At 36.1% G+C, this 14,701-nt stretch overlaps 1 protein-coding gene across 1 annotated transcript; it reads left to right on the top strand.

The window, feature by feature from the left end:
- The first annotated feature begins 9,872 nt into the window (after positions 1-9,872).
- LOC144563852 (uncharacterized) lies at positions 9,873-13,136 on the top strand. Its single transcript, XM_078313348.1, has 6 exons — positions 9,873-10,351; positions 11,042-11,113; positions 11,200-11,271; positions 11,561-11,610; positions 11,716-12,141; positions 12,866-13,136. Exons 1-5 carry the CDS (start codon positions 9,873-9,875, stop codon positions 11,844-11,846), a joined length of 804 nt encoding a protein of 267 aa, XP_078169474.1. The 3' UTR covers positions 11,847-12,141; positions 12,866-13,136.
- The last annotated feature ends 1,565 nt before the right edge of the window (positions 13,137-14,701 follow it).

Here is a 14,701-nt window from a genome sequence, read left to right on the forward strand (position 1 = left end):
TTGAAAATAAAGTTTAAACCATAAGTATATGGACTTTTGCCTACCGTGAAATTTATTTTGCCTATCTGCAGCCCAACTAATTTTTTTCTCTTGGCAGACCACATAACCCCAAAATACCTTTCTCCTCTTTCCCCGCAATTCCTTTCTCCCTTTCGTGCGTGCCTAACCGCAGACTGCCGACCTTCTCTTCCGCTCTGCACAGACTGCCAACTGCTTCCCATCCCTCCGGTTACCGGGACTCCGCGACTCTGCCTCTGGCGTCTTCTCCACTGTTTGGTTAGTTTTCTATATTTTGCCTCTCTTTTTCTGCGGTGGTTCCTAGGCAAAAACATAAAGAAATCCTAACCAATTTGTGTGGTTTCCTTTAAATAGCTAAGTGCTAAGGTTAATCATCTGATAGGATATTGACCATAGTAGGAAAAATCGGTATCGGTATCGGGATCGGTCCCGGCCGATACCGATACGGGATCGGAGTATCGGATCGGGATTGGCTCAGGATCGGCTTAGAATCGGGTTTTTTTTTTCTTTTTTCTTTATGATTTGCTATGTGAGGATCGGCTCAGGATAGGATCGGGGCCGGCCGATACCGATACGGGATCGGAGTATCGGATCGGAATCGGCCGATTTTTCCTACTATGATATTGACCACAGAAGAACTGGAAAGTGTATTGGCATCCTTAGTACCAGAGAAGTTTAATAAGATGCAACCAACTTCCAAAAATCATGGAATTATGGGTATTGGTAACAGACTAATATTACTGTGTAGTTTTAAAACTTTAAAGCTTACTGTTACTGTGTATTTCTGGAGTACCAGTACCATTTATATTTGGAGATAGCCTAATCTAATAGTAAATGCACATTTACTTAAAAGAATTAATCGGTTTCTCATTTTTGAAATGTAATTTGAGTGTAAGTTTTAAATTTGTCAATCAGAGTATTAAAATCCCTTGAGGTTTTGCACCTTAGGGTAATTATACAGACCTACGAAGAACATCCCTTGGATGAGATTTGTCATGAAGAATATGAAAAGAAATGTTTGCAATCACTTACCTGGACGTGTACGACTACAAGAGCCTCCCAAGACTAGGAAGGCTGCCTTCATTGCGTACACTTATAATAGAATACTCCTTTAGAGATTCTTGTAATATGTATGGCACATGAAGAAAGTTGGTTCAACCAAATAACAACCCTGGAAAAGCTTGTGTTCCGTGATTGTTAGGAGCTGACATGCCATCCTTCCCAATTACATTTGCTCACTTCCTTGAAGAAGCTATGCATTAAATCTTGTAGAGATATACATTGAGGAATGCCCAGATCAAATACGCAGATGCATACCTGATCATGGGGATGATTGGCATAAGATATCTCATATTCCATTTGTCCACTTGATTGGGGAGATAGGAACACCACAAGTACAACCACCCTAGTTTCTCTTATCTTTCTAAGGCGTGTATAAATAAATGGTAAAATGCATTATTTTTCTAAGTCTTTCTATTTTGCTTTCTTATGCACTTTTCAATCTTACGGATAATGTATATTTTGATCTGCATTACAATTATAATTTGGATTCTCTTTAATTCACAGTGGTATTTCATACAATTCTATACGGAGATTCGAGGACCTTATCAAAGGCAACTTTCTCCCTTGTTTGCATGTGCTGGTAAGATTTTGAAAAACCTAAAGGAGGTGAATCTCTCATTTTGCAGGGAGTAACATCTTCTCAAATTAACTAAATCTGCCAGAGAGCTCATCTACCTCATACCATTATAATTAGGGCACTTCTTAATTAGTGACAAAAGATTCATTGAATTTTTCCAAATATGGATCAGGTATGCACCCTGTCGTTATGAAAATCATCAAAGCATATATTATCAGTTTCGTAATTAGTAACAGAATTTATCATGAAGTTCTTTCTGCATCAAAAAATAGAAGTTGCAGCCTATGTGTTATCTACTCAATTTCCATCATACTTCTTAAGCAATTGTGGTTTGTACACATATCCTTCATCTTTCATCCCATCCATGCATACATTCTAATATAGTTCAATTTTCTTTTGAAATGCAATTAGCAGTTCTTAGTCTTGGGCCAAAGAAACAAAATGAAAGGAGACCTCATTGCAGTCCTTGCTATCTACTGGTAGTCTTGGAACTTGGACAAGAACATGTGGATAAGAATCGGGTTCACAAAAATTCTACAAATATTGTCCCATCTTTTTGGGCTGTTTTGCAAATATGTCAAACCTACTAGGCCTCACTTTGACGTGCAATCATGTCTTCCCATTCACCTTGTCCCCGCTCCTCTTGTTGATCTGAAGAATGGTATTCTGATCTGTACGATGATTATCTGGTGGCAGAGAAGCTTCTGTTTTTTGTCGGTTTGATTTGGGTGGAGATCCTCTTTGTATGGCCTCTGTGCTTGGCGGACTTGTATGGGATTGTTAAAGGGAGGAGCTGGTCTAAGACCACCTCTCTCATGGCCGGAGTTTGTAGCTGACACTTCCATGGTAAGGATCCTTATCTATTTTATTTTTGAACAATTTGGGAAACTTGACAGGCATTGTAGCGTATTTATAGTTAGCAGCCAACATTTCTCAGTTCTTCTAATTTCATGTTTTATTTTTTTCTGATAAACCCGACTAATTATACTAGAAGAAATGGTATGAGAAAAAAAGAAAACAAATTAGATAGCTGATAGCCTGATATCTTGCTTTCAAACTCATTGAATATATTGATAATAAGTTGTTTATATTGAGCTGTCTGGTTATTTGTTAGTCTCTAGACCTTGTTCAAGCAAAGTTTGCTAATTAAATTATTCAATACCAGTGTAATCAATAAATTGAAGTAACATGTGGCCTAATGGTTAAGTAGTAAGGACACCCGGGCATTTATTCTGCACATCAATTAAACTGGTGTAATGTTGTTCATTGTTGAGTTATGATTGCTATGGTGTTGTGGATATTATACCCCTGTGTGGTTCGTCTCGGTCTTTTGTACTGATAGGTTGGGATTTATCCAGTTACAGAAGAATGAAAGAAAGCTGAAGAACAAGGAAATAAAAAATTCCCCCCCTCTGCATCTCATGCAAGCAATCAATTGAATATCTGATCTCATGTAATTAGCTAACTTTAGCGACCATGTCTTTTTAATATTTAGGTGGCGACAAGCCTACAAATATAATGTTGACTAACTGTGGGTAATGTGAGAGCTACCATCCATGGTTCCAGAAATCGGAATCGGAATCGGAATCGGACTTTTGACCGCTGAGTCAGAATCGGATGAATCGGCCAGAATCGGAAGAATCGGATCGGTAACTCGGGTATTTTTGGCAGAAGTCTTGTTTTGTAGCCAAAAAATAGGAAAAAATTGATAAAAATAATTTAAAAAAAAACTATATTAATTAAGACAATATTACACTCACATAATTCACTAATTATATAATGTATTACAAACATTACAAATAGAACACACTTTTATTGCCAGAAGCTATGCCGAACTGGCTGGATCATAATAAAATCTGTAGAGTCACATGATTTATTTAAATTATTTTACATGAATAAAATGAAAATCTGCACTGTACAAGAAAAAACAAAAGCATGTGCCAATGCGTAAAATAATTTGCAAAAACAAAATCTGCAGTTCTGCACTGTAAATTTAAAAAAAAAAAAGAGGGGCCGACTGCATTTCTAATTCCTAGTAAAATACTAAAATCAAAGAAAGAGTAATATAGTAAAACGAGAGGGGCTGGCTGTAAATTTTCATTTTATTCCCATCTCATTTCTTTCTACTCCCAAGTCCCGACTCTTCTTCTTTCTAGCTTTGCCATTGGAGATTTCCGACTTCTGAAGTTCTGAGCTCAACCTTTTCCTGCGCCAATGGAGAGTTATGAAAATCAACCAATCTCTTCTCCTTTGCCGATCTCTTCTCTTCTCCTCATCCAGTTGAATTTCTGCGCCGATTAAGACTCTCCCTAGAAACTCGAATGGCACCTCCTACGACAGAGCACAACACAGTCCAGGTTAGTGAGAGTCGGAAGTTTTTTCTTGGAATTGGCTCAACTCGGACAAAACTCGGTGTAACTCGGTTGACTCGGCCGGCAAATCGAAAAACTCGGCCGAGTCAAACACTGTTCATCCGAGTTTTGCTGAGAAACTCGCACAGGCGTGAGACTCGGGTAAAAATCGGCCCGGTCCCGTCCGATTCCGAGTTGACTCGGCCGAGTTGACTCGGAATCGGCCGATTTCTGGAACCATGCTACCATCACTCTGTATTACTGAAATCTAAAACTCTACATCGAACGTCAAGACAAGTGCCACTAACTATTGAAGGTTGGTGTATTCAATAGTATATACAGATAAAAATGTTAATTGATTTTTGCTATGATAGATATTTATGATAACACATGATTGAGTTTTATCTCTAATTTTTGAAATTAGTTTAAAGTCCCAATTTTCAATTCTGAACAAAATTATGAAGGTCCTATCTATCTCTAATTCCAAAGCAAAAAAAAAAAAATATATATATAACATGCACGTTGATTTCTGATTTGTTTGTCCTTCAACTTGAAAGTACGAAATTCTCCAAAAGGACCTTTTGAATAAAGTAAGGCCCCAAATCTGAAATAAGATATACATGAGATTTTGTCTGAGGAAATTTTTTGTTACTGTTGGGAAATTAAGCCAAGTCCTGCCTTTTTTTTTGGGTTGCTGCAGTCCCATTTTTCACTGGATCATATTGATAAGCATGATAGCAATATGAAAATTGATTCATGTTCTTTCTTTTCTTCAAATTTAGAAGGGGAACAAATAAAATTGAAATCGAGACTAAGGAAGCTTTGTACGAGAAAAAAAGATACCCATACTAAAAGAAAGAACGGTATTCTGAAATAGGCCAAGGTGCTCTTTATAATGTGTGATGTTTCAGTAATATTACTGTCCTTCTCGCCCTCAAATTAGAAATCTCATTAGATCTTTCTGGGAGATCAGTGGTATGATATAATTATATTCTAAAACTTTTTTATGAGGGCTCACTAATCCTTAATTCTTATTATATATATGCGCCTTAACTAACTATTGTATTTGTTTTAGTATTGTCAGCAACTTTGAGTAGATGACACAACAATATGCTGCAGTTCCTCCACAAGAAAGGTACCAAAGGTACATGCATACATAATGGCCTTTCACACAATAATACTCTCTTTTAAGGTAAAAATAGAACTAAATTTTTTATTTTAACATTGAAACAGCAGAGTCGAGGCTTTTGATGTGAGTTGACTTTCTTCTAATATATGATATTAGAATTAATTTTTTTTTATATTTCTTTTGAGATAGTAAAATACCATTAGTTTCATTAAAAACTAAAGATATAAAATTTGGTACCACATCATATATGGTACCATAAGTGAACAACTAAAATAAGATACAGAACTTCAAAACCCATAAATTTACCAACATAAACAAGCTAAAAGGCCTAAACCAAAATATACTAAAACCTAAAATTACTAGGAACCAACTGATCAGAAGCGCTGCCTAGGGGTGTCAATGGTACCTTTTTAGCCGTTTACCCGACCCGTATCGTATTCGATAAGACGGGTATGGGTAAGATTTTTTTTTTCGTTAACTTATTGGGTATGGGTATGGGTAAGAATTTTTTTTCATTAAATAAATGGGTAAGGGTATGGGTAATGACTATTTCGTACCCGTTACCCTATAAGGTAATTATAAAATCTAAATATATATTCAATTCAATTTTCAACTCACTTAAATGTACATTCAATTCAATTTGTAACTCACTTAAATGTATATTGTTCGCTTACAAAGGTATGCTACAAAGTCTCAGGTACAGCTAGTTGTACCAGTTTAAACCTTGAATCTACTCTCGTCTAAGGTTGCAAGTGCACAACCCTATCCGTATAGTATAATAAGGTATCGATCCTCAGGGACGGTTTAATTCGATTCTAAATTCCTACAAATCCGAGTTAGGTACTAGAAGTGAAAAGTTTGGTTTGAATTCGTTTCAATTTCTCAATTCAATAACAAAAGATTGCAAAAGAAAATAAATGTTTGTTTCAGTCAAGTTTAAAAGGATGTTTCCAGGGTTTCAGATTTCATCCTCAGTTTTGCCTCTCTGGACCCTCACTCGACTCGCATCATCTCTGATGCGACCCTAGTGATGCGACCCGCATGGTCTCCCATGCGACTTGCATGGCCTTCGAGTGAATGCAGCATTGCACCTGTTTCTGAGTTATTCGATTGTGCAAGGTTCTACTGACCCTACCCACGATTCCTGAGCCTCAACTCTCGTTTATTAGCACCAGAAACCTAATAAGGAATTGCAATTTCACCTTCTTAGATCTACAACTTTCAACTCTCGTTTATTCGTGTTCAATCTAAGTCAATTGATCGGTTTGCCAAAGGTATCCACTATCTCTCAATAAATGGAAATCTCACATCTCGGTTCAATTGATCTATCTTTTCAGATTTCTAACCTACCTTATGTGCTTGATTAAATTGCAAGAAGGATCAAGTCAAGAAATTAGAAGAGATGCAAGAAACATTCAACAATAGACAATCAAGATTCAAACAATCAAAATCAAGCAATGAAAGAATGATACTCAATCAATTGATCACAAGAACAACTCAAATTCAAATGCAATACATACAATCAAAGCTTTAGACTACATCAACCCTAGAAACAAGAAAGATCTACTCAAACAACATCATAAAAGAAGAGATCATGATAGAACCCAATGTAGCAATCTAGCAAGGATCTTCCCTTCTTTCTTGATCAACACTCCAATTCTTGAGGATTTGAATCTTCAAATTCGGAACCCCCTCTCTGGTGACAAAGGTGGTATATTTATAGACCTTTCAAAACGGTTGCTTCAATTCTGGGCCCTTATTGGGCCTTTGCTGTCTGCTCTGGAAGCTCGCGATGCGACCAGCGTCAGCTCTGATGCTACCCGCATCGACTCTGATGCTACCCGCATCGACTCTGATGCTACCCGCATCGACTCTGATGCTACCCGCATCGACTCTGATGAGGGTCGCGTCAGATGTGATGAGGGTCGCGTGCAGAGTCTCAGAATTCAGTAACTTCCCTGATTTCGCCCGTTTTCTGCAAAATAAGAATGAAATCGCAGCAGTACCACATTCTATGGATATTCAATGTAAAATATGCGATTTGGTGATTTAAAACGCAGATTTTGGTACAATAATTGGTCAGAACAATAGATCAAATATGGTGATATCATATATTCGTGTTTTTGAATTTTTATTCTTTATAAAAAAATAATTTAGTTGGAATTGATTGCACATTTTTTTTATTTTTTTATTAGAAATGCAATTATGTATATGTGAAATGAATGAGTTTTTGATGTTTAATTTGTAAAATATAATAAAACTAATTATTATACTAGTATTATCCGTTATTCACCCGCTACCGTTTCATTACCCGATAATATTAACGGGTAAGGGTAGGGTAGGGTAGGGTAAGATCAATTTTTAATGGGTATGGGTAGGGTATGGGTAAAGTCAATTTTAATGGGTATGGGTATGAAAATGTCTCCACCCAACCCGTACCGTACTCATTGACACCCCTAAGCTGCGCTGCCAAACCTATACTTTGCCAAGTCAGACACTAAGTTGTACCATTCAAATTTCTCAAATTGTGCCCAATATTAAATAATAATTCCATTGCTTGACTGAGATCGTTTGAAAAAAATATTGTAAACAACCTGAGTTGTTTGATTTGTCTTTACACAGATACTAAACAATTGATGTCAATTATGAGCTGATGGGTCTTTCCCAGATTAATTAGGTAATTCTTCTTTGATACTTAATAGTTGAATTTTGGTCAGCTTCTACCTACTGTTTAGGATGGTTGAGCTTTATTTGTAATTATTATAATTGGAGAGGGGGGTGTGTGTCGCATGTAAAAAAACTTTTTCTTATTTTGATATAAATGTCAGCAGCCACTGGCTGCCTGACCTTCAAAACAAGAGTTGAATTTGGTCAATGAAAGTTGCGGGTAGTGCCAGTAAGTGACCTCTCATTTATAGTATAACATAAATCTTATGACTAAGGTTGTGCATGACATCTCTAGTACTGAGTGGATAAGAATCTTAATATTTCCATTTTCGGGGAGAAAATTTAATTTTAAGCACAACAGGTGGAACTAAATCTGGTGAAAAAGGATCCAAAACAAGCACCGACACTAGTACAAAAAACCCCTTCACCGACCCTTAATCACCGACTCTTTTAAGCAAAGCATCAGTGTTGCTCACACTATACTGACCCTTTTATTAAATAACAGTCAGCGTTGTTATTCAACACTGACGCTTTATAAACAATCAGTGTTGGTTATCAACACTGACTGTTTTTCAAAAAAGAGTCAGTGTTGAACACCAACACTGACTGTTTTTCAAGCGTCAGTGTTGATTACCAACTCTGACGCTCTAAAAACAGTCAGTATTGGTACTCAACACTGACTCTTTTGAAAAACAGTCAGTGTTGAGTACCAACACTGACTCTTTTTCAAAAGAGTCAGTGTTGAGCACCAACACTGACTCTTTTTCCAAAGAGTCAGTGTTTGTACTCAACACTGACTCTTTGTAAAGCGTCAGTGTTGAGTAGCAACACTGACTCTTTAAAAACAGTCAGTGTTGGTAATCAACACTGACTCTTTTGAAAAACAGTCAGTGTTGGTACTCAACACTGACTCTTCGTAAAGCGTCAGTGTTGAGTAGCAACACTGACTCTTTAAAAACAGTCAGTGTTGGTACTCAACACTGACTCTTTTCAAAAACAGTCAGTGTTGAGTACCAACACTGACTCTTTTTCAAAAGAGTCAGTGTTGGTACTCAACACTGACTCTTTGTAAAGCGTCAGTGTTGAGTAGCAATACTGACTCTTTAAAAATAGTCAGTGTTGGTACTCAACACTGACTGTTTATCAAGACAGTCAGTGTTGCGTACCAACACTGACTGTTGGTAAAGCGTCAGTGTTGGGTAGCAATATCAGCAGATGATGAAATTTATGATTTTTGTACAGCAAATAATATGAATAAATTCCAAAAAAAATATTTCCTACTTTTATACATAACTTGTGACCAAATAATATTTGTAATTATCAATTTCATATAATTTCATCAATATTTGTTCAAACAAATTGAGCTAATAACTGTGGACCGTTCATTTTCTTATGAATAATCAACGGGTGATCTGCAATCAAATAATTCCTAATTTATTTTAAAATGATCATGTTAGTACCAGGAACCTTAAAAACAAAAAATAATTGGAGTTCCAACAATTGTAAGCTTCGATCCAATGTGTAATGTTTATAGCCTTACGATCTCGTTATATTCCGTCACTTGGATGGATGTGTAAATGAACATCAGATTAGATCAAACTCACCGACAATGAATTTAATGGAACACTCTTTGATCTGAACGGTTCCGATCAACCAACGGACGACGTTTGTCTTTGTTCCTTCATTATCTCATCCAACAAGAGTTGATGTTCTATGGTCTTTGATGTTTGATACAAGTCCTTGATACAACATGCATGCACAACTATATAATTTAATTTGTCAAAATTATTTAATAATGCAAAGAAAATGTTCTAACATTATCTTTTGGTATAAAATTTATCAATATCATTTTAAATTATTGTCATTTTAAAATAATAATAATGTTAGACTAGTTTATTAATTGCTTAAATTTCACTGACTGTTTAAAAAACAGTCAGTATTAGCTGCCAACACTGACTGTTTAAAAAAAACAGTCAGTGTTAGCTGCCAACACTGACTGTTTTTTAAAAAACAGTCAGTGTTAACAGCCAACACTGACTCTTGTTTGGGAACCGTCAGTGTTGATACAATGTACCGACTGTTTTCTTTTTTTTTGGGAACCGTCAGTGTTTCTTCCGAAAATTTTCGTTCCCGGGTTTATATCTTTCGATCAGCCGCGAAGAACTTCGTTTCCCCTCCTAAATTTTCGTTTCCCTCTTCTTTTGCGATAAACTCTCTCCGCCACTATCTCCCAAAATTTCAAATTGGTGCTGTCTCTCTCTCAGCACAAACCCTCCCCCGCTCTCTCTTCACTGCTAAAACCCTCCCCCGATGTCTCTCTCTCTCTGAGCAAATATTTCCTCCGCCTTGCTCCCGCTCTCTCCCGCCTCAGCCTCTCTTTTGCTCTCTGCCTCCGCCTTGCTCTCCGCCTCCGCCTTGCTGTCTCCGCCTCCACCTTGCTTTCCGCCTCCGCCTTGCTGTCTCCGCATCCGCCTTGCTCTCCGCCTCCGCCTTGTGTCTCCGCCTTCAACCGATATTCAACTACACGTCAACTCTGAGCTTCTCAAGGTAATTAATTTCATTAATTGACAGGGCGTGGGGACAAGAAAGTAATTACAAACACTAATTTGGTCCGGGGTACTGGTACTGGTTTCTTCTAGCCACTAATTTTTCCCTTTTGGATGCTGGTACTGGTTTCTTCTCAACACTAATTTTTCCCTTTCAGATACTGGTACTGGTTTCATTGGGTCATGGGTACTGTTTTCTTCTAGCCACTGGTACGGCTACTGGTACTGGTTTCACTGTTATTCCATATTGTACTGGTTTCACTGTTACTGGTTTCATTGGGTCGTGGGGTGTAGCCACTGGTGTACAAAATATTGTTGTATTACCTTTGAGATATTCAAAATATTTCTTATGGAATCACGTTTATAAGATCACTAGGTGTACATCATGTGTAATTTTAAAATTGTAAATGTAGTGCTTTAAAATAGTAAATCAGCATAATCACTACAAAGAATTGGCAACATAGTGGTTAACAAAACGGCCTAAATCATTCCTTGCTAATTTTTGTTATTCAATTTGACAAATGCCTTGTGTTGGATTATAATTCAGCTAGAGTACACCTTTTTGGCAATGTAGGTGACTGCTCATCACTTAATACCCTGTAAGTTTATTTAATTAATTTTAATTTGCTTAAAACTAATATGTTTAAATGATCTCAAGTTCTCACCTGACACTTTTTTTTTGCTGTTCCAGTGATCTATCCTTCAACAATATATATGGCGACATACCGTTCTCTATCTCTAAACTCAAGCAATTAGAGACACTGTATGGTCTCTCAAACAAAATCTCGATCAAATCAACAAATTTTTGTTTTTGTGACATTTTTATTCTAATTTACATTTTTTTTTAAGGATATTGAAGAACAACCAACTCATTGGGCCGATTCCCTCGACACTATCTCAACTCCCAAATTTAAAGATCTTGTAAGCTATATATCTCCCCTTCTTATGGTATCTGTTTATCTATCTATCTATCTATCTGTCGTGCTGCTACATTATGGTAACAGATTCTGTTTTTTTAGAGGGAACTAATGTGAAGTTTCCTTTTACTCTCTCTCTCACTCTCTCTTTGTATATATATATATATATATATATCTTTGAGAACATGTATGTTTGTGCAATGTCGTCAAAGTCTTTAAGCTAATATGTTATCAATAGATCCCAGTTCTTTGCTTAACATGCATACTCACATTTAGTAACTATCTTGGTGCAGTATTGTTGATGACAGTGATGCTGGCTCATCAATTGCTGCAAACACACCAAGTAAGTCTGATTAAATGCAAAACTGTCATGATTGTTATTGCTCCTCTATATAAATAATTGAAACTTTTAGTTAAAGCAAACCAGTATAAATGGCATGCATGTCAGGTGCGCTGACCTTGGCTAGTGTACTGCTCTATCCTGAGACCTTAGGTGGTGGTGCTGTTTTTAGTGGCTGGGTACCTTTTAATTCAACAATTATTGAGAAAATCTCTCGAAAGGCAAAAAAGGTTTTGTAGCTTTCCACTACTACTATTATTATTTTTAATTAATATTGGGATCTGTTGAATGCTTAGTTCATCCTATTTCTTTTCTTCTCTACTTTTCTGATTACTTGGAGGTTCTTTTAATTAGTGATTACCAAATACCTGAATTTTGTAATAAAAAAAATGACATTTCACATAGCTGTCAATGCTAGTGTTAAATTGATCTAAAAAAATGTGATAAGGATGGAATAGTTAAAATTGCGGATTTGGGGCTAGCAAGGGAACTTTACTCGGAGCCTCCTTATACTGAATATGTCTCTACGAGATGGTAAGTTCATTATTTTTGTTCACTAAATGCTTTAAAGTTTGACCCTTGAAATTCTACTGGTACCTCAAAAACCCCAAATGGCCTTCTGTGACAGATCAGCCAGTGCAGGCTGATTAGAAGTCCAAACCAAAAATCCACATGAACAGTCAGATAGAGGACTCAAAAACACACACTTTAGACCCAAATTTTACATTCATAGCATTTTTCTATGATTTACTAGCTATTTTTAAAGTTTGCTTTCCGAATCTCCAAAAAAATGCTGTTTTCTGCATCTTTTACCAATCTGCCCCTGCATTCAGGCATCTGTTAAAAATAGTTAGAAAATTACAAAAATCCTGAAACTTGGCAAGCATGTAGTTTAGACTTCCCTTTACATTTCTATAAAAAGAACAAAAAATTTGGCTTTGTAGATTGTTCAGAATGAATTTTAAAGATTGGCTGACAGCACACAGCTAAACTCAGATCTGGGTCGGTTTTCTTTCCATTGACCTATCTCGATCTTCTCTTCCTACTTTAGATCTGTTTCTTTTCAATTGATAAAACAACATTGCTTATGTTCTTAATTTTGCTTAATGGGTGAGCTTGCATTAATTTGAGAATAATTTGCAAAGTGAGTTTGCATGAAGTACACTTCTTGTCATACTACCCTCTTGTCATACACTTTATCATTGTGATATTAAATTTAATGGCACAGATTCTAATTTTCACTAATTGCTATTCGTAGGTTGTACTAGGTGAAGTGGCAATGTGAGGTTGATTACGTTGAATAGGCCTCGTCAATTGAATGTCATCTCTTCTCGGGTGGTACTATCCTTTATATTAGTTATAGGTTGCAAGAAAGAGAAGCATTTTTTATGTAAGTCAAGTAAATAGATTTTTGATGGCAATTAACTTGGATAATTTGGTGTCTTTTGTGTGTTTTGTGGATATATGGCATGTAATTTGGATAACATGTAATTTGATAATTTTTAATGGCAATTAACTTGTTTGGTGTCTTTTGTTTGTGATTGTGGCATATTAATTTTTTAATGTCAATAAATGTTGAATGGTAATATATGACTAGCAAAACAGAATCATGCCAACACAAAAAAAGAGTCGGTGTTGGTGCACAACACTGACTCTTTTTCAAAAGAGTCGGTGTTGGTGCTCAACACTGACTCTTTTTCAAAAGAGTCGGTGTTGGTGCTCAACACTGACTCTTTTCCAAAAGAGTCGGTGTTGGTGCTCAACACTGACTCTTTTCCAAAAGAGTCGGTGTTGGTGCTCAACACTGACTCTTTTGAAAAAGAGTCAGTGTTGGTGCTCAACACTGACTCTTTTGAAAAAGAGTCGGTGTTGGTGCTCAACACTGACGCTTTAAAACAGTCAGTGTTGAACTCAACACTGACTGTTTTTAGAGAGTCAGTAAAAGGTAATCTTCACTGGCGCTGGTTTTACTGACGCCGCTATAACAGTCGGTGTAGGGGTATTTTAACAGTCAGTGAAGGGGTTTTTTGTACTAGTGCGATTAGTACTGAAGTTCGTACTACAAAAAAGCTTACCTGATTTGTGACAAGAAATTGTTTTTATATATATCAGCATTTTGACGACATATTTAATACTTGTTCACTTGTTTTAGCTACCTGCGCGGTATCATGAGTGTTGTCTCGTTGATGATATAAATTTTATTGAGGCAATATATGGAGAGAGCACTACAGAATGGCCTTTCACACAATAATACTCTCTTTTAAGGTAAAGTACATTTAAGGTGCTGGATGAGGGGTAAAATGAATATTATAAACTATTACTTCATAGTTAAGGACTAATTTAAAAATTGTAAGTTACCATACTTGACTACCTCAAAATAGCATATTAGTTAATTAAAACTTACATAGTCTCATACCACTTACAATTACTGATTTGGTGTTAAGCAGCCAAATATTCAGAAAAAATACACAATAAAATTGCAATACTGAGAAGAATATGTCCATCATATCTTTTCGTTTGGGGGTTGGTACTTTAATTCAGGATATGGATTGATTGCAAGTTCAGTGGCCTGATTGTGACAAATTCGCACTAGGAGATAATATTACTATTATTTCTCACCCCCACATTTGGGTTATTTTCAGGATTATTACACGGATACAGAGAGACGGTTCTGGATTGCATTTGACAGCATAACCACATGAAATAATTGGGAATTTGGGTTGTTGAAACTGACAAGATACGAGAAATATTTCTAAATATAGTTTGTCGTATTCTATCAGATAAATTTTGTAAGAAATATTGGGATATGGTTAATAAGTAATGGTATTATTGGTAATGCATATGAAAGATCCACTGTTATATGTATATGTTTTAATAAATATACGTAGCATGCTGTTACACTCGATTTGGGATGTGACACTTTAATTTTGTTGCACTATGCAATATTATTGCAAAAATATATATTAATGAAAATATTCCCAACTTTTTACCTTCGTTTCATTTAATTTGTTGGTAGTTTTAGTTTTTAAATCTTTTGAATTTTGCCCCTCATTTCATTCGCGTTATCTAATTATTGTTCATATCTTTTTGTCTT

The sequence above is a fragment of the Carex rostrata genome, chromosome 1 (assembly GCF_964058835.1).
Source record: "Carex rostrata chromosome 1, lpCarRost1.2, whole genome shotgun sequence".
NCBI lineage: Eukaryota > Viridiplantae > Streptophyta > Magnoliopsida > Poales > Cyperaceae > Carex > Carex rostrata.